The sequence below is a fragment of the Neofelis nebulosa genome, chromosome 8, assembly GCF_028018385.1.
Source record: "Neofelis nebulosa isolate mNeoNeb1 chromosome 8, mNeoNeb1.pri, whole genome shotgun sequence".
NCBI lineage: Eukaryota > Metazoa > Chordata > Mammalia > Carnivora > Felidae > Neofelis > Neofelis nebulosa.
This window is the reverse complement of record NC_080789.1, coordinates 8,955,413-8,981,529: the sequence shown is the minus strand read 5'-3', so window position 1 is coordinate 8,981,529 and position 26,117 is coordinate 8,955,413. Positions and strand designations below refer to the sequence as shown.

The window sequence follows — 26,117 nt, the reverse complement described above, 5'->3', positions numbered from 1 at the left end:
CCTTAGTTCCCAACAAACTTCACCTGATGGCATTAGATGATAATCCTTGCCAAAACCGACTCTTCCACTGAGGGATCGTATCCATGTTTTGTACACTTCGAAGAAGGATTAGACACACAAATTCATCATTTTTAGCAACAATAGCAGGTATTATTGAATGCATACATTCAGGCACTAACAACTACAACAACGATAATAAGGAACATTTACTGGGTGCTTGCTGTGGGTTTGGGGCCAGTCCTCCAGGTACTACCTGGGCCAGGTGGGACAAGCTAGTCTTTCTGTGCCTTCGTTTCTTAAGTCACAAAATGAGAGTAATAACGGTACCTATCTCATCGCATTGTTTTGGAAACTAAATATAGTTGACTCTTGAACAACATAGATTTGACTGCACGGGTCCACTTACACTTGGATTTTCTTCCATAACTACAGTACAGGACTGTACATGTATTTTCTTTTCCTTATGATTTTCTTAATAACATTTTCTTCTCTCTAGCTTACTTCATGGTAGGAAGACAGTGTATGATACATAGAACAAGCAAAGTTGGTGTAATCGAGTGTTCATGTTATTGGCTGGGCTGCTGGTCAACAGTAGTCTATCAGTAGTTATGTTTGGGGGGAGTCAAAAGTTAAATACAGATTTTCTTTTTTTTTCTTTTTTTTTCTTTTTTTTCCTTTTTTTAATGTTTAAGAGAGAGTGCACACAAGCGGGGCAGGGGCAGAGAGAGAAAGGGAGAGAGACAATTTCCAAGCAGGCTCCACACTATCAGCACAGAGCCCAACGTGGGGCTCGAACCCATGAACTGTGAGATCGTGACCTGAGCCGAAATCAAGAGTTGGACGTTCAACCAACTGAGCCACCCAGGCGCCCCTAAAAGTTATACACAGATTTTCGATTGTGTCCCAACCTGCACACTGTTCAAGGAGCAACTGTAAATTATACATGTGAAGTCCCTAAAATGGTGTCTTTCTGAAGACAGGCCCATTTAATGAGAAGTGACACAAATGGAACCAAATGGGAATCAGTAACAGGACCTCACGCCACCACCACCCACGTTTTAAGTTCTTGTAAGTAACCGAAAATCTGGGAGCCAAGATATATTTTAGGTTTTGTTCATCTGAATGATAACAGTACATTAAGCATAGATGAGGATACTTATTTCATTTACATAGCTTAAGGCTCTGTATGAGAAACTTGCAACAAAAGACGTCACTAGGAACTGAAAAATATAGAACCATGAAGGAATAGGAGGGAAGCAAACAGAAAGGAATAATATGAGAGGGAAGTTATGAGTCCGCAGAGCCCTGGGGCAGGAGATGGTACTTTGATATAGTCAAGAGGGGAAAAAACTCCCTCTCATTTTCCACATTTCTGTACCGTATAAGATTTCACCACTAAAACACAGGAGGATACCCATTGTCAAATTTATAAAAGCTCCCACTGGATTTCTTTATGGGACGATGGATGAGTCTTACAAGTAGGTAACTTCCCTGGTTGGGTATCTCATACTCTCAGATATTCCAGAAGGCAGTCTCTGCTTCTGAAACAAAGAACTGTATGCAGAAAAGGCCTTAAAACCAGTGTCCGTCCCTGCACCTTCATCAGCATTACAAAAGGGCTCCACACTCCCTCAATTGCCCTACAGAAAGCTCTCAAGTGTAATTTTCTAAAGAGAACTAAGAATAAATGAGAAAAAAAAAATCCAACATTAATAATGTTTTTATGCACTTCGAACACAGTCATTGCTAAATTGGTTCTGCCTTTTTATGTTTTTTAATGAAAAGCAGCCTAATTGATCAATTGGTCATGAATAATACTTTTTCATTTGTTTTTCTCCACGCCGCTCAGCCTTCCAGAACCACGGGCGTAATGCGGCAGCCTACAAAGGGTTTATGATTTGTGTCTTTTGTCTAGTGCTTTATGGGAAAATACTGGAAGCAAACTGCTGAGAACTCAGTAGGAACTCAGTAAATAATAAGTAGATAGTTCACTTGTTAAATATGGCTTTAAAGAAATCTCTTTCAGATAACCAGGAAATATTACGAGGGAGGTACACAAGTAGGGAAAAAAAAAACAACAAAGTCCCTGGTTGGTTGGTCATTTGCAATTTCTATTCACTGGGGAGACTGGGTAGCTGAGTGGGTTAAATGTCCATCTCTTGATCTCAGCTCAGGTCATGATCTCACAGTTCCCAAGTTCGAGCCCCACATCGGGCTCTGTGCTGATGGTGCTCCGCCTGCCTGGGATTCTGTCTCACCTTCTCTCTGCCCCTCCCCGACTTGTATACACTCTCTCTTTCTCTCTCTTTCTCTCTCTCTCAAAATAAGTTAATCAATTTAAAAAAATTCCTATTCGTCATTTTATAGGCCATTAGGTTTCCCGTCTTTTATGGAGCAAAATGTGAGGTCAGATTAGCTTTCCTCCCCTGAATAGATTTATGTTCTAAAAATACGGATTATGGAATCTCCAAGGCCAGCAGGAAAATCTCAGCCATACATTAAATACATGAATATGGTCAAATTTTAATACGTCAAGCTTTGAAGTTGATCATAAATATGTTGATATCCATAGCACATAGATTCTTACTGGCAGTGGTAAGGTAGGGGTCGGAAGAGAGTGTCAGCCACACATTTAGAAACTGATGGAAGCCATAGAAACTCCTCAGGGAGATTAAAAAAAAGGGGGGGGGGTGTCTAGCACTCATCCATATGCAACTTTATACAGAATTTCTAGTGTTTCATGAATTCCCCTGGAGTCTACACATACATCCTCGACAAGAAAATTTTCCTTTATCTGAAGTTATTTTATCCTGAGCCCTATAAAGTCTTTCAAAAGAGTGTGCACACATTATTTCATTTGATCTTTGAGGTAGACACACCACATATTTTACCTCCAGTGTTGCAGTGTGGGAAAAGCAACGCTCTAGAATTTAAGTGACTCTCTCAAGGTCATTTTGCTAACATCCGCCAAGACTTAAGACCAAGGCTGTGAAGTGGATACGCATGGCTCCTTGTACGACACCGGTCCGGGCACAGCATTCTGGGGACACAGGAACCCTTGATGGGCTTCTGGAGATCTGAATGCTGGCTCTCCTAGAAACTACCTGCGTGACTCTAAACAAGGCCTCGTAATCTCTCTGGGCCTCAGTTTCCTTCGCGGTCATGTGAGAGGTTAGACCATGTGCTCCAAAGCCTTTTTGGTTCTGTTGCGAACTACCTGACCCCCCTGGGTCTGAGAACAGAGGGAAATGACCTTTTCTGCCATAGATGGCAAGACCTTTCATCCTTCTCTGGAGGTCACACAAGCTGGTGTCCAGGTCACGATGGGTCCCTTTGCAATATCAAATCCCGTTAGAAGCTATAAACATAATAGTGTTTTTGTGGGCCGCTTGCTCATTGTTCGGCTGGTTGCTTCATTTCCCTGCGGGGCTGACTGCCTTGCAGCGGATTTGCTCTCTGTGCTCTGCCTCAGACAGACATACCACGATTATTTATTATCCCTCTTGGTTAGTTCCGAGTATAATATGGAAATAAATAATGACGATGGACTTATTTGGGGCTGATAAACCTTATCGTTCTATGAAGGTTATTCCTCTTGAAAGACCTAAACCTTCCATCTGATTTTTCATTATTAAGAGTTATTTCCTTTAACGTCCCTGAAATGTGCTTGGAAATCGGAGACCCGTGAGAGGCTTGCAGCGCTGAACACAGAAACCCTGCAAGTAGAAAGGACGTGACCGAGCCTTTTACTTGGGGAGATATCTGGAGATATCTGGAGACATCTGGAGAATCTTTGGGTCCACGTAATTAGGACAAATTCGCGTTAGCATTTGTTTCAGATTTATAAAAAACGTCCGTCGCATATGCTGCCAAGGACACAAAATCCATGATGTAGTCCCAGCTTAATTCTGAGTCTCTCTAGGAAGCTAAAACAAGCAGAAAATTCTCATGCTCCCTGTGTCAGTTGCCGGACAGACCCTGAGAACCGAAGGTCTGCTCCGCGTAGCAGGAACCGCCCTGCCCTAGGCCTTTGGACTAGTCTGAGCCTAGTACTGTCCACAGGGCTAGGCCGGCCACCTCAACCATCAGGAAGGTTGCCACAAATCTTTATTTGTGATGACTAGCCAGAGACACGAAATCGGGAACCCTGTTGCTCAGTCCTTTTGTGAATTTTCTCAATGACCTTCAGGCTGGCGAATGGAGTTCTAGCACCTTCGTACCGAGAAGTATATACTTTGCTCAGTAGCGTGTCAGGTCATTGACTGTGGGAAGAAACACTGTCCAGCGATGAGAGCAGTCTGCTCTTTGCTCCTATGTTCTGTGCTCTTTCCTCAGCTTTGTGGATGACCCACCGTGCCCTATCCCCTCCTCTGTCCTTGAGTGAAACCACACCATTCTTTAACCTGCTACACAGGACACTTACGAAGTGACATGCATTGTTACCCCGAAAGCACTTCTCTACCTCTGACATAATATGAATATACAATATCTCATTTATAAAATGCATAAGATGGTGCTTTCTTGTGTAGTCAAACTCCTTTTATGGCATTTCTATCTCTTAGACCAGTATTGGTAAGTAGACTACTAATTCACTTCATCACCTAGGTCTTGTATGATGGTGACACTGGTACCTGGGAAATACCCAAATAAACAAAGAAGGAGAAAGTGTAAAGTCAAACAAATGCCCTACCTGGAGAGCAATTCCTAAGACCTGGAGCCAGGCAGATAGTGCTCTTAGATAGAACATTTTGGTTTTTTTCCAGCACGGATACACAGTTTTTATTTTTAAATGCAAGATGTAAAGGGCCGCCTGGGTGGCTCACCGGGTTAAGCGTCTGACTCTTGATTTAGGCTCAGGTCGTGATCAAGCTCATGTAGGGCTCCGTGCTGGGCATTCTCTCGCTTAACATTCTCTCTCTCCCTCTCCCTCTGCCCCTCCCCTGCCTGCACAAGTGCACACGCAATCTCTCTCTCTCTCAAAAAATAAATGAATACATAAATAAAGTCCATTAAAATGCAAGATGTAGGGAAAAGTAAGATTTACTGCTCAGCCAACTTTGTCAGCTCAAATTATTTCATGAAGTGAAGGGTCAATTAGGTGCTATTATCATCAAGAGAACAAGCTGTAATGCTCTGTCATATAGATGCTATAAAAAATTACCTGTCTGGTTACTTTAATTCATCTTTGGGCTACCGTCAGCAGACATCCCCTCAATCCCTAATTCACGACACCCAGAGGTACCAAGAACATTTAGGGTAATAAAAACAAAAGAAAATGGTTCCTTTCCCCTAAGGAACATACAAGCTGTTAGGGAAACTGGGCAAATGAAAACCACGGGGCCCAACTCATGCCAACGAGATAACAGAGCAAGTGGGGCAAGGAGGACTTTGTAGAAAGAGCTTTCTGGAGGAAGTGCACCTGCAGGAGAGGGAGGTGGCTTGATGAAGAGGCATAAATGTATGCACACACTTGCATCCTTCACAGAAATCAGGGGAGGAACTGGGTCTTCTTCGCTGATGATCCATTTATTTTATCCATTTACTTATATTAAATGACAAGCGTTGAGAAGGCTCTCATGGTTTTTTTTTTTTTCCTGGAGGAGCCAGAAATTTTACTTCTGCCACTAGAAACCGTGCCTCGGGCTCTTTCCCCAGATAGCCCACTCTTCTCTCACTTCCATTTATGTCCCTAAATCGTCTTCTTCAAACGTTGATATCCTTGGTTCTTGTGACTCCTCTCCCATGATGAGATTTTGCATCCATCATCATTCTAAGTGCCCACCTCTGACGGACTCCAGTTGAAGGTCCCGCCTAGATCATGGTGCCCAGAATGGGACAGAGCGCCCCAGGAGCCATCTGGCAAATGCAGAACACCACAGAGTCATTGCCTCCCCTGCTCTAGACCTTATATTTCTATTAACATGGCCCAAGATTGTATTAGCCTTTTTGGCATTTGTGTCACACTGCTGACTCATACTGAAATTGTGGTCAACTAAAACCCATGAGTTCCCATGCGTTACTATTAAGCCAGATCTTCCTTATTCTCTACTTATGCTATTAATTAAACACATACACACACACACACACCTAGGCACAGAGGTTTAAATGTAAAGACATTTATCCCTACCGTACTAAGTCATATTGATAACAACCTATCAAAATATTTCAGGGGCACCTGGGTGGCTCACTGGTTAAGTGACCGACTCTTGATTTTGGCTCAGGTCATAATCGCACGATTTGTGGGATCAAGCCTCGCGTCAGCACTATCAGAGCAGAGCCTGCCTGGGATTCTCAGTCTCCCTCTCTCTGCTCCTCCCCCGCTCCTGCTCGCTCTCTCTCTCTCTCTCTCTCTTTCTCTCTCAAAATAAATAAATAAACATTTAAAAATTATTTTAGAGCTAGCAAACTAGTACTGTCTCCCAGCAGGTATTTGTTGCTGGCATAGCTAGTCTCATGTTGGATCCCCCAGAACAGGTCTCAAAAAGCATCAGGACTTCATTATCTTCTTCCTATCCGTGAATTGTCTGCAACCCTGGACAAATCTACATCTTTAGACAGATAAGTGAGCCTCAGTCTGTCTGACTTGGGAAGAAATGTGAACGGCCATTTCCTTCCCAAGGATGTACAACAGTGAGTCCGCTGTCTACAAAACTCTAAGTACAAGTTCCTTAGAGGCATATCATGCGAGAGGAGGAAAATGTTATTTCAGGCTCTCAGCAGCTTTTGGGAGATTTGGTTATGCTTACCACTGTCCGTTATAGTAATATTCATTGCAACTGTTTTCAACCTGTAGCTGAGTGGTCTGATTTGGGGCCATGGTAATATCTTGTGATGTCAGTACAGTTTCAGTGCAGTTATTTGTGATTTGAGTAAACATGATAAGGTGTATCTGTTTGGTTGCAAAGCTTGGTTTAAAGCGATTCTTCTCTCTCCATCCCCTCCCCAGCTGCATCCTTACCCCAACCTCTTCCGTTAGTAAAATAAGGACTTCAAAGACCTTAAAGTTTAGGTTTCTGTCAGACCTTTGGAAACCCCTAAAAGTCTTACCAAACTAGCTTAGCAGATCATAGGTTTTCTTTCCCGGCCAAAGCAGAGAACTCACAATAATCTGTATAACATGTCTAATTTCCAGCTAATCGAAATGTTGCATTTCAAAACTCACACTTGTGAGCACTTTTTTTCTTTTTTCTTACAGAAAGGTGCAGGGAACATCCACATTTTCCTAATCTGTCACTCTAATGCAAATTTTAATGTTGCTCTCATGACCTTGTAATCATTAAGATTCAAAGAGCTCCTCCCCTCCCCCTCCCCAGTGATTTTGATCTATGGCATTGCTATCAACTATTCAAACACCAGGGGAAAGAGCCTGTTAGAAATGAGGGTCTCAGACCCTGCCTCAGAACCGCAATCTGAACTTTAAGAAAATTCCCCTGGTAATTCTTATGCACAATAACATATGAGAAGAACTGACCTACGGTACAGCGTTTTCACCCCACTTTACCCAGCATCCGTCTTGTATCATAATACAGTTGTAAAATTGCATTTCGTGTTGATTAAGAGTTTAGAGTAGTTAATTAAAATTTTACCAGATTTAAAGAGTTTATATACATCCAACTATTTCTCAAAGTATATATCACTGGCTTTAAAACACTCTTGACTTTCTGAGTTGTTGTTGAACAGGGGTTGTCAACAGAGAGCTATTTGATATCCCCTCCCTGCCGGGGACATCTGGCAATTCCTGGAGACATTTTTCATTGTCATAATTTGGGGTGGGGGATGCTACCAGCGTCTGGTGGGTGGAGGCCAGCAATGCTGCTAAGGATCCTACATTGCACAGGACGGCCCCCTTAGCAAAGATTTAACCAGTCCCAAATGTCAATAGTAATAATGTTGAGAAAACCTGTTACGGAGGTATATAGTTTGTAGGTAAAGAGTCAGACATGCAACCATACATTACACAACTCCATGGGAAAATAGAGCTTTGTGGTATGTCACAACACGGCCAGAGAACAGATAGGCTGGCAGTGGCCTGAATGATGATGGTAGGAACATGGGAGGAAGGGAGTAGGGGATCCAGCCACAGGTGAAAAGAGACATCTAGAACACATGGTCACCAGTGCTCTGTGCACAAAGACAGTCAGCTTTAGGGAACAGGGATGGGGTTCAGAGACGGGACACCAGAGATGAGCTGGGGGAGGTTGGAGAGACACAAAGCTTCAGTCCTAGAGTGGATACTAGATATGATCCGCAAATGATGTTAGGCCTGGAAAACAACAAAGGATTTCAGGTGTTAGCCTGGGAGGATACAGTGGATTTCAGGTAAATCCAGTAAAACAGGGACTTAGGAGCAAGACAAAGTCCTATTCGCTAGAATTGGGACACTTCTGAGCCCGGCTGCTGCAGGGGGTGACCTGAGGCAGAGTTAGCCAAGCGTTCAGCCACAGTGAGCTTTTTAAATCCCTCCCAACCGAGAAAAGGCTTAGTGCTGAGTTTACGGTACGGTAGACTCGCAGGAAGGGGTCAAGTGCTTCCAGTTACGGAGAACAGTAGGCAAGAATCAAGCCAGGTCCTGACACCAGCTGGTGAAAAATCATGGGAGAAGAACTGGAATAGAGCTTACAAGGTCCTTGGGGTCATTTCCCTGCTGCACCGCACCGAAATCATTTCAGAAAGATTATCTACTCTTCAACTGTAAAATTTCCAAAGAAAGATGTCTTAAAGATTGCGTTGATACCTTATAATCCATCTCAGTCAAGCTTCTTCGCCATTCCTAAGCCCAAATCCCCTTCATGAGATGTAAATTGGCCTTCTTTCATCCAACCAGGGTGGCTATGTGCTAACATTCAGTGTGCTGAACAACCCAAGAATGGCCATACCCAGCCTTCTCTTTTCTAGGGTAAGGAATCTCCATTGCATTAGCACGGCACCCTAAGATCCTCTCCCCAACCTCTTAATCCCTTTGATATTGTCTGGAATCCTCTCCGAGTCCTGCCTGCTTGTGATAGTCACCACCAAAATGTATTTAGTAAATGTATACTGCTTGCTGACTGCCCCTTTGACAATAGAAGGCAAAGAGAGAATCTAAAAAGATACATGTTGGGTTTTGTTGGTTTTCATTAGCCTCTTTTGTCTCTCGAAGGAGTTGTCATTCTTTGCTGAGTTCATAGTCCAGTTGGAGTGATAGTCCTTAGGCTAAGTTCCACTGCAGAAAGTATTCTGCAAATACTTTCACTGTGACCCTCACCTGAGGACAATAGAGTACGCTATCATATAAAATAGCTCCGATGTGAATTTAGCTGTGAATAAAACTGGGATAAATGCATTTGTTCAGTTCCAGAGAAGGCATTATACTGCCATGTGGATTTTGTTTCAAATGAGCTGCAAAACAAAATTCTTTTCCACAGAAAGGGATTTGTTCAAGTGAATTCACTCACTTTGCTGCGACTGGATTAATTTCATTTCACATCATGTCTCTAAGTAGAAAAGTAAACTGATTTGCATCAGGCTAAATGGATATGTTGATGTACCCAAAGTCAGTAAAACTCATTCCAACTAGATTACAGCAATCACAGTGTCCTGGTTGTTTTAGCTGCTACAAAGTAGTTGCAAAAGTGCCCTGCTTCGGTATGTGAGAGGCAGTTTATAAAGTCGCCATAGATGGAGATGTTGCAGAACGAGAGACAACATAGAGGCATCAAAAGAGATGAGCATTTCTCCCTTCCTCCAGGTTGACCCACCCTTTCACTCCTCAATGTTACAAAAGAATATTCATTGTATTCGGTACCCGTGTTCTAAAAGCCACCATTTTATATTTTTGAGTTGTGTTCTTAGCACTGCTCAAGATACACACCCAACACCCACTCGTGGTGGCACAAGTATTGACTACGGGCTTGCTGAGTGTTCAGTACTGTGCTAAGTACCACCACCCACCCCCTAATGGACCGCTACCCTACACGCACTCTATCCTCTCTACCTTCTGCATCACTCATTTCCAAAGCCACACTCCCATCATCCTCCTGTGACTCTCCATCGCTATCTATCTCAGGACCCTTTCTTTCATTTCTCCCAAATTGCTGACTTTATCCTGGTGTGCACTTCTAACACAATAAGGCTGCTGGTGGAAATTTTCAGATTTCTATAGCTAGTAGTTTCTATAAGTAGTAGTTACTTTCAAAGGAAATAGCTTGTGGAGATGAGCCTGTGGTGTCACAGGGCTGTTATGTGGATCAAACGCAATAATGTGGATAAAAAAGCCATTTATAAATTGTAACATGCTCTCCAAAGGTAAATTATGACTGTATTACATGATTTTAGGGTTTAAAAACCAGCTGGATGCTATATAAAAATTCAGTAAGACTCAGTAGCACAGTTGGAAAAGGAAATGAGAGAATTTAGGGCATTGACCTCCCCATCAATAAGCTAGAGGCCCCCTCAACGTCTTTTACAGCCAGAGCACACCCATTTTGTTGAGAACGTACACTCGGTTCCAAGGACCATGTCTGCTCACCATTCTGGAACAAGGCCTTCCCTCTTGCTTGAAGCTACCCCATCCCCCACATAGCCACCTTCCTAAATCCAAGCCAGCCTTGAAGGGCTAGCCCCAAACCTGCCCCTAACTCCTAGTCCTTCCCCAGACAGAATCAGTCTTCCTCCCCAGCACTCATGTCAGCCTTAATTATGAGGGGTTCGATCCCCTCAAATAGACTATGACGTGCCGAAGGGCAGGATCCATGCTAGCATCTGCCAGGCCCTCCCCTGCCAGTAACAACTCAAAGTAGAGTTGCCAGAGGCTAACAGGGGATTCCAGGGACCAAAAATGGCCTCCAAAAAAGGTTTTATCCCCAGAGACTGGTCTCAGACATGGAAATATTTTCACTCACATAACCCATCTAAAATGGAACAGGGCCTATTGAAAAGAGTCGCAAAGACTCCATGCGTGGTGGGGTCATAAAGGCTTTTTATTACTCCTCTTTGTCCTTTCCTGTACATTTCAAACTCCTACTTTAAGTGAGTTAAGTAACTTTTATTGTCACCTGATTTTTAGCCCTGAAGTTTTCCTGTAATTTAAATTACAAAAATCATTCTTCACTTCCAGCTTAGTTGTATTTTCTCTACTGAACATGGTCCCCCTGAAATTGTTAGTTCTTAGACTATGCTTCACACAATGCCAGATTGCATCGCACCCTTATTGAAAGGATCTCCTTGTGCAGAGTGTGTGTGTGTGTGTGGGGGGGGGGGTTCTTGGAGGATGAAAAGCACCAGTTTTTAGCACATTAAAAAAAATCCTTGAGCTGTTTTGTTATTTTAATACTTTATCTTTGGCAGAGCAGAAAGTCTTTTTTAGGAATTATCTCTAAAACGATTAGCCATGTGACTATTGCCAAGTACGTAATAGGTGCTCAATAAATATTTTAAAAATAGATTAAAACACTATGCACTTCAAAATGAAAGATAACTTCAGTCCATCTAAAACAGAAAGCAACGGGTATAGTTTCCGATTGCTCCTCTTTTGTGTTCATTAGAAATCACAGAGGGGCACATGGGTGGCTCAGTCGGTTAAGCATCCGACTTTGGCTCAGGTCATGATCCTGTGGTTCCTGAGTTCTAGCCCCACATGGGGCTCTCTGCTGTCAGCACAGAGCCTGCTTCAGATCCTCTGTCCCCCTCTCTTTCTGCACCCCCCCCCCACTTATACTGTCTCTCTCTCTCAAAGTAGATAAATAAATAAATAAACATTAAAAAAATTAAAAAAAAAAGAAATCATAGAAAATGGGGAAAAGATCCAACACCATTATGGACTCTGCACTGCTGAGAGCAGATGGTAATTTTGTGGATAGCGGTTTGATGCGCAATTATTTGAGGGATTTATTGTCATCACGGTTTAAAGCTGTGTCGTTACTATATTGCAAGATTGGCCCAGAGCCCTCATCTGATACCAAACTCTCCAGCCTCACCTCTGCTTTTTCATCAGCAGTCCACACCCCGCTTCTGTCAAACTCTGTGCTGCGGTCCTGGCACGGACCCCAAGCCTAAAACTCCAGCCAACTCCCTAACAACACACGACCTCCCCTTCACCTGCCAGATGCTTCTTGTGTTCAGACACTGCACCCTGAAATCGGGGGCTTTCAATGAGTTAAAAAGGGAAATATAGAATTACCTCGCTCTACCAGTATTTTAAGTGTTCTTGTAGACTTAATGAGAGCTCTTGTATAAAACCACTTGAACTCTTTCTTAAGATATGCTCATTTTTTTCTCTCTTTGATTGAGCTGTTGACCTTCTGGATATAGGACCAGCTATTACCTCGAGTATGTTTGGAACTATTCTTGCCCTAACCATTCTAAAATGTAATTAGCATTACAACATTATTGTAGGAACTCATCCCCTTGGGCTGGGATCTCATTAGACAGCACAGACTGAGCAGACTCGTGCGTGCCTCACACTCAGGGGGAAAAATCTCTAAGAAAAATCCATGGCATTGGGGGGAAAGTTAAAACTGGTGATTTCGTGAGCCCTCTCTTGCACATTTCTTTGATTTGTCTAAGGATATAAACAGAGGACTGTGGTTCTTCTGTTTGAAAAACGAAAGCAACTCTGTTTTCTCAGAGCTCTGCTTATGCAATGTGGCTGTTCTCACAGCTCTGGGTCAATCAAAACCCTAAATAATGCATTTTCGAACTCTGGCTTCTCCCTCTAAGAAATGCATCTCATTTTAAGGCATGATCCCATTCACCCTTGCAGCCACAGATGTTATAGGGAATGAATATTTTCCAGGGGGTAGGTAACAAATAGGGGAAAATTGAGGCCCAAGCAGGTGTAATACTTCATGGGTTATTCACACTCTTCCATGAACATTCTCCACCTCTCCCCCATAGAAGATTTTTATTTTCTGCGTTGAAAATCATTTCATGCTGCCTGCTCAGTTATTTCAGTACGTTTCCTAACTTTTGGACCAATCCCAACTGTTATGAAATCTTATATGAATAATAATGAAGCTCTTCATTCCTGGGGATCCTGAAGGTTATCATTTTCGGTTCATCGCAGGGCGCTTTGGATGCCTCGACTGAGTCCTAAATGATTGGAACCTTCAGGAGAAAGCTTGCCTGATTCTGCCATTCACCTCCTTTATGAGTCTATAATGCATTTTAATGTGCAGAGATATGTCACATAAACAGTCATTTCTCATTATTATAATAACACTTTTCCTTAATTGCAAAAATATATCTGACCTGAATTTATTCTTGTCATGGCTTGTGTGCACAAGCGGAGTCTTGTTTGCCTGTACATTATATTAATAATGTATAAATTAGCTTCCCAGTGCTACCCAAATAAGAAACAGAAAGGATTTATCTAAATCATGAAACATGAAATGAAGCTAACACTTTGTTAATTATATTTTAAGGGCAGTCTTGGCATTAGGTAGTGTAACAAAATTTAGGCTTAATTTTTGAGAGAAGATAACAGAAACCCCACTCAATTAACAAAACATTTGTTTAGCACCGACTGTGCACAAATTCTGAGAGACAAAAGAGGCTAAGACAAATAAAATTGGCCAATTCAGTTCTATAGCCATAGCTAAAAGGCAATAAAGGGCAAGGTAACATAGTGTTTTGATTTAGTGTCAGTTAGCTTAAATATATTAAATTGAACCATATGATGGGGCGCCTGGGTGGCTCAGTCAGTTGAGCCTCCAACTTCGGCTCAGGTCATGATCTCGTGGTTAGCATGTTCGAGCCCCGCATAGGGGTTGCACTGAGAGCTCAGAGCCTGGAGCCTACTTCGGATTCTGTGACTCCCTCTCTCTCTGCCTCCCCTGCTCGAGCTCACGCTCGTTTTCTCACTCTCTCTCTCTCTCTCAAAACCAAATAAACATTTAAAAAAACTTAAATTGAACCGTATGAAATTGACAATGTCTGACCATTTTTCACCAAAAGAAGTGGCAATTTCATACGATTCAACCTAATATTAATGCACTCTTAAAACGTACCAGGTCCTAAAACATTAGACTGTTCATTTTCTTTCTGTTTTTTAAATTAAATTATTCATTTCAAGCTGTCATTGTTAGAAAATCAATACAAGGTAAATACAGGTCAGAGATTTTACTCCTGTTTTTTTAATTTTTATTTTTGTAGACTCAAAATTAACATAAGTTTGTAGTTTTAAAGTGTCTGATTATATTAGATATTTCTCTTTATTTGCCTTAGAGTCATGGACCCTGCTACCTGTCCTTCCATTCAATTTTTCATGCCATTCCCACTGTGATCTTCATGCAAAACCATCATCTCCGTTCCCTTCTTTTCTGCAGAAATGGATGTTTGACTGCAGAAAACTCCACTTTTTTAAAATATTTCTCTATAGAGGATTAAATTTAGTGTCCAGTTTGACCCAAAATTATAGGTTCCCGAGAAATCAAAACAAGTTGCCATTCACGTATGCCACTAAATCCATTCTTCTAATTCCTTCAACATTTAACAAATAGTTACTAAGCACCTATTTTGCACAAGCATTGAAACTGGTCCTCTGCCAAATATGAAGCTGTATCAACAAAGATGTGTGAATCAATATAAATACAGATTTAATGCTAACTAAATACCAGGCACTGCTCCAAGCTCTTGACATGTATTAATCTATTGAGCCCTGCCCAAGGGGGTGGGTACCATTGTCATATCCCTTTTATAGATGGGGAAACAGACCAGAAAAGTTAAGTGAGCTTCTAGAACCCAAACCCTTAACCAAGGCACCAATAATTGATCTAGTCATGGTGGGGGACCCATGTTAAAAAGTGTTTCTCCCAAACTATGGCCCCTAAAGTCTGACCAACTCCCAGAGCCTGCAGATGCCCTCAAATAGTAAGTACCAACCCAGGCGACTCGTATACAACATCAGAAAACATTTGTACCTAACCTGATGGGTCTCCTTCCAGCTCAGGACACTGAAGCATGCCCCCTGGAGGCCCTCAGCACACCCCGGGACACACATGCTGACCTACACATTCCTGCAGAGTCACATCTTAACCCAAATCTTATCACAACCCTGCCAAAGGCCAGGCACTATCAAGAAAATGTTCACCCTTCTTCCCGTTAGGCCCCATGTGTGAACACTGATAACAGATCTAAATTCGAAGAAAATCAACAGAAGTCATCTCAGTCAACCTGAAAAGTGTAGTGACTCATTCACACCCTTTCACAGGGCTCCTACTGGGCGGCCCTGGTTCCCCGGAGCAAGCCTCCAGGCATCCTGCAGCCGGGGCACAGCACGAGGACCAGAGGAGCCTTGACTTCCTTGTGCTCAGCATCTGAGTTGCTCAGCAAGCTGCCCCTGTTCGGTGCTGCCCATGACCCCCCTGCTTATGTCCCCAGGGCAGGCTAAACAAGGTTGCCTTGGAAAAAAAGAACAGAGGAGATGCTGACTTTTCAGCCCCAAGAGTAAATTCCATCACTATGGAGTTAAAATCATAACATCTAAATTTGACTCGACTGGTGTCTCCTCTTATAAATACACACACACGTGGATGCTTAAACCATTGTGCGGACTGCCAACAACAAAACAAAACACAACATCTCATTAGAAAGACGAGCTGGTAGACCAACTCACTAGAACAAAGAAAAGAAAAGCAGGTACTCCAATTTCACCGAACACACACACACACACACACACACACACACACACTGGTGTAGTGAAGCCCATGAGAAAACTAGTTGCCCTGGCAATGAAGGACAGTTTATGTGCTCAAGGATTTTCTTGTTCAAATTTAAAGGAGCCACAGGAACTTACTGAGCTTCCGTGGGCTAAGTTTTAGGTCTCCGTCCTGAGACGAGGGTCTGTCTGGCTTCTATTTCAACCTCTAGTAAAGCCGTAAGCAGAGTAGGTAAGAGCAACAGCTCGGGGGCCAGGCGGCCCTGGCTGGAGCGTCAGCACCATTTCCCAGCTGTGCCGCCCAGGTGAGTTACTTAACCATCAGTTATGGCGCCTCCATCTCCTCGCCTGTAAAATGGGAGAAATACATCCAAAAAACGGACCCGCCTGGGTTTGTTGTGGTGAAAGAACACCTGGTAAAACATTTGGAACGATGCCTGGTTCTGAGCAAGCCTTCCACAACATGTGAGTTATTTGCAACAATAACTTGAAATGACTTCCCGCATCCCACCTGAAACTGACTTCTTTGTTTTTACCGTAAGTCTCCCAGCACTGTAACCTCATTTTGTCTCCTTTTGTGTGCATGCAGAGGGAGGATGTTTAGCTGTCCTTGGAATACAATCTCTCCTTTCATTAAGAACCATTATTAAGTCTCTCTAAGTTTCTCTCCTGCAGTAGATGATCCAGATGACTTAATCGTTCTGCTTTACATGCTTTAATCATTTATTTGAACTTCTCAACCATCCAGATTTAGTACACAAAGAAATATCATCTAGGAAACGTTGGTTTCAAAATTCCTTATCATCTGCAGCCCATGAGCTCAAATGTTTAAAATCCATTGTTTGTAAGAGCAAACTAAAGGTCTTTACCATATTAGTCAGTTGGTTTTCCTCTGTCACATTGCCACAGTCACCTCATTCTCATCTGCATAGCTCAGCACAAGCCAAAACAGAAGAGACAGAAGGTCATTCGTTCATTCATCAAATGTTTATCGAGGGCCCACTATGTGCCAGGCACTGTGCTGTGCTATAAAATTACAAACGAGACTCTCTCTACTTGGAGAAATTTACAATTTAGGAGGGAAGATACAGAAGTAAACAAATCATTGCAAAAATCTTCCATTAAATGATGTAATTGACTGAGAAAGTGCCAGGATACCCTTGGGGCAGAAGGGAGGGAGAACTCAGCTCTACTTGGTGGGTCTGGAAAGGTTACACAGAGAAAGTGACTTTGGAGCCATGCTATCGAGTGGCAAGGATTGGAAAAAGGAGGAGGAGAGTCTTTGGGGAAGATGGAACACCTAGGGACAATCTGAACGTCATGTCACCGGGGAACCTTCCTTGGTGCTATTATGACTGGGGCCTGGGGTCTAGGAAAAATACAGAGACACAAGACTGCCCACCCTTTGGAAAGTCAGTAGGGAATGTCAAAGTCACGTGTAAAGAGTAATCTATGTATTCTTTACTAGTTATTTTTTAAAATACCTCTTAATATATGTGACATATATGAGCTAAGATAATATTCATGGAGGAGTCTTCATTTTTAATTTTCTAGAAATTAATTTTCCAAGTACAATAAGATGGTAACATTATTTCCATTATTTATGCCTGGCATAGTAGGTGTCTACTTATTTGCTTACTTACTTATTATCTGACCCCCCACCCCCAGCCAGAAGACCATCTCCACAAGGTTAGGGACTTTGCCTCTTTTGTTCACATCTGCTTCCCCAGCACCTAAAACAGTGTTTGATTCATGATAGGTACTCAATAAATATTTGTGGAGTAAATGAATGAATTTCCATGTGGGTGAAAAGAAACAATCATATCCTTTACTAATGAGGAAAGAGAGACCCTGGGACTTAAAACGGTTTTTCATGAACAGATCCAATTTGCAAAACTGGAACTGAAGTTTAAAAGCTATTTTTCTTTCTGAAGCTCTGCTTCTGGGAAAATCACAGCTGCCAGCTTAGATGGTGGTTTTAACTGCCCAGTTACAAATTCTGCACAGTTGTACATATTGGCAGAGCTCAGCTTCCTTAAATGCTCTTGGATCACTAAGGAAATGGTGATTTTCCTTATTGATTTAACGCCATTTCTTCTTTTGTGAAAAATCCCATGCGCTGCTCAATGGAACACGTACAATAAAAACCAAACGTTGGGGGCCAAAAATTAAGTAAGTCTCTCGTGTTCCTCCTCAGTCGTGTGATGCTAAACCATTTCTACTTTCAAGCTGGAGGGTTCAACCGTTTTCCCTTTTAAATTTAGCAGAGTGATTATTCCTCCTGGTGGATTGCATATATGCGCCTTTTGATCTGTGAAATAGCTCGTTCCTGGGTGAACTTTAAGCTCTGAAGGAATGCCTGGAAAATACTGTTTACGAATCCTAGCAGAAATGTTTCACATTCTCTTTACTCCAAAATGGTGGCAGCAAACCACTCTCTCCAAGATTTTTCAAGAAGAGGGGAAAAGAACTTTGGGCCACAGCGCTGTGGTAACAAAATGATGATCATCCCTCCCACAGATTTTACTCAATGGTCTCCTAGAAGCTATAGTGTAGGAAAGCCATCATCAGCAATTATTCATCACGAGCAGGATACTGAGCTAGGTCCATAGACTACAAACAGGGAGGAGGCTTGGTTCCTACCCTCTGGAGCTGACAAATTAGCTGGCGAAGTTAGACACAAACCGCCAAGTGAAATTCACGGTCACTAATGGACAACATAGTGTCATACAGGATTCCCAAGGGTCCAGAGATAACCAGACAGCGTCCCTAGAGGAGATCGTCTTGAATTTGAGTTGGACCTTTAGTGGGGGTCTGGAGGAAGGAAAAGCAGGAGGCAGGAGGGAGGGAGGCAGGCACATCAACAGGCAATTATAAGGCACTGCCATGCCTTGTAAATCGTGTCACGTAGGCCATGCATGGACGCCATTGCCGGGGGCCCCACCTGGCTGAGGTGAAGGTTGTAGCAGGTAGGGTACGGGACAGCTTGGGGACGGCCTCGGATGTCACTCTCAGAACTTAGTGCTTGATTCTATAAGGAAAGAGGAGTCATCAAGCTTTTGAGCAGAAAGGATATAAGCTAAGCGGTGCTGCAGAGAAATGTAATCAAGCGGGGATCCGTGCTGTGCATTTAATTGGGGATTCTTCAGAATTGAGATAATGAGACCCTGACCTAGGCTGGGGACAGTAAGATTATCTCCATCACACGGTACATTCCTGTGCATACTTCTTAAGGATTTCTGCCGCATCGCACTCAGTATGCCTGCCTATCTCTGTCCTGTAAGACAGCGATGCTGTGATACTGTGTGCTGCTCAGAGGTGGCCTCAATCCTTCAGAGCCCCACGGTTTGCACAGGGAACAGGCCCAGGTGTGGTCTCTGCGCAAACCTCAGAGCCCACAAAGTCCACATCCTCAGTTTACTCATACAGAAGCCAGCTCATGAGTGACGGGTGTGGGACATGACGGGATCTCCTTACTGCACTTCAGCAATGCTTCCAAAGCAGGTCCAAAGTCTGCTTTGGGTGTGTGTGTGTGTGTGTGTCCACATTCTGGCACCATCCTGAGGAATTTGGGTCCTAACTGAAGTTGAAGCTCCTTTCTTTACTCCACCCAGACCCCTTCCCTCCAGATCCTGCCTGGGCTCTACTTTATTTTTGTCAACTCCTGGCCTCGGCGCTTTCCCAAAACGCCCTCCAGCTTCTAGCCCTCTGCTCACACCCTGCTCTTTCTCGTGTCCTGTCCTCGACTGTGCCATCCCTTTTGGAGCGCTTTACAGCCCCAGCTCAAGCCTCACCACCTTCAGGACACCCCTGTACATACACCGCTGTCTCAGCCCCTGCCCTAGGTAGACTAAGGTCTCTCTCCTGAGAGCTCCGCGCTACCTTGCCCGGGGCTCTCTCGCTGTGTCCCTGTGGTGTCTTACAATTGCCTGTTTACCTGCCGGGCTCCCACCCTTCCACCGTGAGCTCCCTGCGGCCAGGGACTGTGGGTACGCGTCACTGAACACCCAGCATCTAGCACGTACTAAGGCACATACTGGCACTTACTAGGCATTCCAATGCCTGATGAACGAATGAATGAATGACATTCGCCTTGCTGGTGCATTCATTCATCTAATAAACATTTATGAAGCAATTGCTTACGATCGGCACTGTGGTCGTCAACATTTAAATGTCAAAATATACGACGGCACTCAAGTTCCAAATGATGTGTGCGTAAATTATGCATGTGGAATGAACATGCACACACAGCAAAGACCGCCTCCCTAGCTACAAATACCAAAGCTAGCAAATGCAGTAAACTGTGTACCAGATGTCCCTGAAATTGACAAAGAACCGAGAACCAAAAATGACAGTTAGCTCCATAAGGCCTGTAGAAGAAAAACGAAAAGAGTAAAAGAACAAAAGAACCTCCAGCAGAAGGAAGTGGCTATGGTTTTTCTTCTATGCACTAGAGCTGGGGGTGGGGAGGATTTCTACAAGCATTCTATGCTGGGCAGGTTCATGTAAGTCTGAGTTCCTGAAGGGTTGGCTCTTAGGAGCTGTTAGGAAAATTCATTGCCATGCACGAGTCAGGGGACTGTTTTTTATTCCACCGGAAATTGTTAATGGGGACTGCATTAGTGGCCCCTTATTGTTCTGCCTGATGGAGAGACAGCAGGTTCACCCAAGCAGTTCTGGAACCCTGATCGCTGCCAATTAGGGGAGTATTGTCTGGCTGACATAATCAAGTGAGTATAAATATATTTATTGTGATTGGAAGGGGGAAGGGAGACAGCGGAAAGATCGAGGCAGAAGCTGCCACCCCTTGCCTGGCTCCAGCCTGGATCAAACTGAGCATTTCTGTCACCACGTGCTCTCAGTGAAAGTGGCCACTGGCTTCCTGAGGCGGAATTCACAGTTGAGAATTCAGGACTAACTAGAATTGTTTTTCCCAGAAGGGGCCCTGTCTCTCCTTATTTTTTGCTCCTCCCTCCTTCCCCTTTTTTCATGTTCACTTCTGTGGAAGCTGAATAGAGAAGAGAAACCAGATGCTGCGTTGATCACATTTTAATTCTGCCCTGTCTGCCATGCTTCCCCCACTTAGCTTATCCACAGTTCAAAGCGATCGCAGACAGAACTCACTCCCCTCTCTGCCTCCCTGATGTACGAGTCTGTCTGGCACGAGGTTTATTTCATTGTCGACCGTGGAACTTTTGTAGGAATATCTGTCATGTGTCTCAGAGCTGGGGTTGAAAGACCCTGATAAAAATAGTTTCCTGCAGCGGACTGATATGGGAGGGATTTCTCACATCTAAACGGCTAAAAAAAGGAGGCACGTTTAGTCACATCTGGTGACATTCTCGTCTGACTGGAGAGCAGGGTCTGTGTAAGCATCTGCACAGATTTAAAAATGCAGGCTGCATCCCCAAACAAATGGCTTGGTCGGATACAAATGGCCGAAACACATTGTCATGGGGAAGATCAACAAAAGCACTGATCCCTGGGCTGAATTTCAATTCTGGTCAACGCAGGGCCAGTCCGTCCAACCCATGACTTTTGTTCTCTCATCCTTGACTATCGGATAACAGCATTTATAGAGCCAACTTGATTTCAGCTCTTTTCCTCTACACTTGACCTGTGAGTGCTGCTCTGTTCTTGGCACCTGTGGGCGGGAGACCCTTTCCAACGGCTACAACAGAGTAAGGAACCCCCCCCCCCATTCTTTGTGTCCTGTTTGTTCCCTGCAGCCCATAGTTCTTCACAACTGCAAATTGTTCTCAGCCTGTCTTGACTTTGACAGGAACGATTTTATTACTGGTAGCACGGATATGACACATGACAATATAAGGCAAGGTGTAGATACACAAAATAAATTTATAGAGATCACTCAGCCTGAAGGCATCTGACCACCCTTACCCAGCCTGTTCCTGCTAAATTTTTCCTTCTTCAGCTGTTCAGGAATTGCCAAGGCCAATTGTCAAATTCTTTTTACCTAGCTACCAGAAATAAGTATTTTGCTGAAATTTCAAGTCTTAATGGACAAAACACTTCATTTTTCTGTTTTCTACCTCTTGCCAGATGTATCATTTTTGGAGAACCAGAGCTCATTTATCTCCAAGGGAGAAAAAAAGTCATTCCATATTTACTGGTTAGCAAATTACCACTGAGAGTAAAAATACAGAGGAACTCTCACTCTGTTAATTAATGGGTTATTCGCCTTGGCTGAACCCTGGCTGATGGACAGCCACTGTTCCCTTCAAGTTGGCTTAATTTTCTCTCGTTGGTTTTTGTTTCCTTGAAGCAAGAAGATTTCTTGGTTCTTTCTTCGTTTGATTCTGCTTTTGAGGACTGTGCCTGTATCCTTTGGGTCTGTTTGTTTTGTAGGCCGGTCCAATTAAACCCCTAGCATTTATTGAGGAACCTGTCGTATCGGGTACTGCGGATTCCTCTGAAATCCTCCCGGCATGGAAGTTGGATGGAGTCACTTGTGCTAACTCTCCTAACCCATTGGTTTTCTGCTGTGCAGATGGGGCATGAAATAGCCATCTATCAAGAGATAGCGCCATGTCAGAAACTGAGGCTGTGTTCTGTAGTCACGGAGACCTGGGCCATACAGCAGTGCGATTTGGGGCACCTTCCTGTCTCTTCTCACTATAGATCCTGATGGGAACAGCAGAACTGTCTGTTCTTCTGTTCTTTGCTGTTCTCCATAACAAGATGGAGCCAAACAGGCAGTGAAGAGTCTGGTCTGACCACGTAATGTTGGTACAAGTTTACAGACAGCTGTAAGAAGGTATTTGGGGCCTGGGCATTTAGGTGGCATTTACTATTGTATTTGACGCGTGTCACTTAGTTACAGGGATAAACCCTCTTGAACACACATGAAGTTCTGGACCTGATGGGGCATTAATTACATCTCACCTCATTTTGATTCTTTTTACTCAGGGTGCTTCCTACAAGGAAATGATCAAAGAAAAGCCAAAAGTCCCCTTAATAGCATTACGCCAATGTCAGTCTCCTGGTGCTGATACCATGCTGTGGTGACGTACGATGTCACCCCCGTGGGAAGAAGATGAAGAGGACAGGAGACAAATTTTTGTAACTTCCCGTGGGTCGATAGTTATTTCAAAATAAAACGTTTAATGAGAAAGAGAGAGAGAGAGAGAGAGTATGGAATGGCAATTGGAGAAATGGGTGTTGGTTTTTACTTCCTGGCTGAACAAACATTTACGTTTTGTTTGCCTCTTCCTCCCCTTTTTTGCATCTCGATCTTGTGAGCAGTCAGCCATAAAAGGGCTCATTTTTCTGTAGAAGAGAAAACGGAAGCAGAGGGGCCAAGAGAACCCCTGCCAACATTGGGTTAGAAGGCCTACTTCCTGTCTTTCCCCACTCTCTTTACCTACACAAACTTACCTTCTGCAATCACAGTCCCTTCGTCCTTCCTTCCCACTTGAGAGGAGATACCTACAAGCGAGCCCCTCCACCTACACGAGATGTCCATCCCTTCCTTGTGTTTCCAGAGCTCAGTCCTTGTACATAATCGCCCCATGTGAGTTCCTTCTAACCCTGGTTTAATAACCACCTGTCTGGCAATAGCTTCCAACTGTATATGTCTGCTCAGACTTTTACGCTGAGATGCACACCTGTATATCCGACCCCTGACTAGGAATCTCCACCTAGGTGTTTCCCAAGCCTTTCAAACTCCTTCCAAATTATCTTTTTCCTCCAATGGTCCCTTAACTCTGAGAATGTTATCACCGTCTACCGTATCATCAACAGCAGAAATGGGAGAGCCATTCTGGACCCACACTGGTCAAATATGGTAGCTGCCAGCCACATGTACTATTCAGTACTTCAGATACGGTCGGTGCAAATTAAGATGGGCTGTAATCATAAAGTACACACCAGAGTTAGTCCAGTAAAAAAGAATGCACAATATTTCAGTAGTACTTTTTATTGATTTCATGTTGAAATGATAGTATTAGGGATATATTGTGTTAAATGAATTATTAAAAACGAGTTGTTGTTGTTTTTTAAATGTGCTACTGAAATATTTAAAGTTGCATATGTGGCTCACATTTGTGGCTTGCGTATTTCGGCCAGAGAGCACTGCTCTAGACTCCTTTCTGCCTCTCAGCCACCGCCAGTTAGTCGAAGTAATACACCAGGGACAATATTAATGAAGTGCACAGGCTGAATTTGAATTCTGGCCCTGCCGTATCTTGATACATGTGAACTTGGGCAATTTTGTTGCCTCTTTGCTCCTGAGTTTCATCATACATCAGATGGGTATAATAACAGGACTTACTCCTCAGGATCTTGCAAGTGTTAAGTGAGATAACACGTAAAGCACTTACCCTGGAATCAAAACCCAATGTCAAGAGAAGGAGCACAGTCTCTCACTGTCAGATTTCAGGCCCTCACCGTTTCTGACCACTGCATTGGTTTGGCTGTCTGCAGTTCCACCTCGCCCTCCAGTCCTTCATGCTGCACCAGACTGGACATTTCCGAATGCAAATGTTAGCAACCCTTTCAGTGATTCCTCCTCACCCTTGGCATAAAGTTCAACGTCCTTGGCAGGCTGTACAAGGCCCTTCATGATCTGCCCCCCCACCCAATCACCAATCCCATCTCACGCCAATCCACTATGGTTATAATGAACCAGATGGTCTCCCCAACTCCTATTTACATGGATCATTCCCTCCATCGGTGATGTATGTGCCCTCGACCTGTCTGCAAGGCTCAGTTTATTTGTCATCTCACTCCGGAAGCTCCCCCTTGTCTCTCCTGCACCTGCACCCTTCCCAGGGGGGTTAGGAACTCTCCTCTGGGCTCCTCAACCACTTGAGGTTTGGCTCAACTGATCTCACTTGCTTGGTCAACTTGTGTGTCTTTCCATCAAGACTGGGAGCCAGCTAAAGTCTAGGACCGCTCTCTAATCCACTCTGGATCCCCACGGAGCACAATGACTGGCACAAAGTGGGGCCCAGTAGATGTCTGCTGAGCGAATGCATAAAGCATAGGAGATAGTCCCGAGAGAGGTAAGGAGAGTGAAAGCCCAGTGAGGTCAAGCAGCAGAAAATCTGAAGACCAGACTGAGGAGAAATCACCACTCCTCGGCCATGCAGACAGAGTTAGCAGAGAAAAGGGTCTGGACAAGTAGTCAGTAATGGAGGATTAGAAATAAAAGAGAATAAAAAAGAGAAGATCAAGAGGGGAACAGAACCCCATTTGGTACCACTGGGGGTTCAGTAGCTTCCTCTACAGTGGCCAGGAAGAGGCAAAGCTCTAGAAAAGCACAAATCATATTTAAAAATAATAATAATAAAAAAAAGGATGATGTATCAGCAACCAATTCAAGGATTATTTGTCATCGGGACTAGAGACACAGATAATATAAGTAAATGTCAACCTGGTGACTATGTGACAGGACTACTAATAATTCACTGGGGCCGGTGCCCAGGAGTTTTTTTTTACTGTGGTGCAAATGCCAAGCGTGGAAAAATTTGACAAGTTATAGATACGAGAGAGCAGATAGTGAATTTGAGAACGACGATGTGAAATGCCAGAATAATCACAAGAGAAGTATCTGAATACGTAAGAAGGCTTAGAGGATTCCTGCTTTAACACAAATATGGATTACAAGAAAATTCACTTACAGAAACTGAAATTCCAATCTATAAAACCCACTTATCAAAACACATAGTATTTCAGAACGCATAACAGGAAGAGCGTGCTTTTTGGCCCACACAACATTGAAAGTGGCAATAACACACGAAAGGCAGAGAAAGTGGGAAGTATGACATTTTGTGGCTCCCCGCATATACGAATGAGAGAATATATGCTTCTACATGCCAACCATAACGTTCACAGGAACACCTAAAGGCTTCATTCCAAGATGGCGGGTCTCATGCCACAGATTGGCCCGCTCCCCAGTTTTTATGTCAGAGACCTAACAGGGCAAGCATTGTGTGATGTGAAGGGCAGCAGAGAGAATAGACAGGACAGGGTGGAAAGGTCAAATGATTGCTTGCCATTAATCTTAACAAGGCACCATCTACCACTTTGAGATTCCTGTGGAGAAGGTAAACATTTGGGATATACTTACACTAGAATATTTGTCTGAAATTCAAATGGAACCGGGCATTCTGTATTTTATCTAGCAACCCTACTTAGCGAGGGCTACATTTCCTCGCTCCTACTTTCCGTGAGCCACAGCCTGTCTCAGTCATTGTTAGCTATTGTGGAATATGCACAAAGTAGCAGAAGCTAGCAAGCACGGAGCGCCTCCTATGTGCCAGGCACCATTCTAAGTGCTTTGGGTGGTATTTCAAGTATTCAAATATCTTCACTAGAACACTAGAAGGCAGGTATTATTATCATTCCTGTTTTAAAGATGAGAAAACAGAGACCCAGAGAGATTAAATAACTTTCTCGAGATCACCCAGATAGCTGGTGGGACAGCCAGGACTCGAATTCTAGTAGCCAAACTCCAAAAGGC

At 43.5% G+C, this 26,117-nt stretch overlaps 1 protein-coding gene and 1 long non-coding RNA gene across 6 annotated transcripts in view; both read left to right on the top strand.

Moving 5' to 3' along the window:
- Positions 1-26,117, top strand: part of GRAP2 (GRB2 related adaptor protein 2) — a 67,884-nt gene that overhangs the window by 8,897 nt on the left and 32,870 nt on the right. For 2 of the 5 annotated variants that reach the window (XM_058741218.1, XM_058741219.1), the window contains one exon: positions 977-1,068. The exons of 1 other annotated variant lie outside the window; for it this stretch is intronic. In XM_058741218.1, coding sequence (XP_058597201.1) covers positions 990-1,068 — 79 coding nt within the window. In that variant the 5' untranslated portion in view covers positions 977-989. Of the gene's footprint in view, positions 1-976; positions 1,069-14,071; positions 20,365-26,117 lie in introns of those variants that run through there. 2 more of the 5 variants (XM_058741217.1, XM_058741221.1) reach the window with 2 other exon arrangements.
- On the top strand, positions 20,375-24,967 carry LOC131518812 (uncharacterized). Its single transcript, XR_009265292.1, has 2 exons — positions 20,375-22,409; positions 22,562-24,967. It is a non-coding gene; the product is annotated as an uncharacterized LOC131518812 (long non-coding RNA).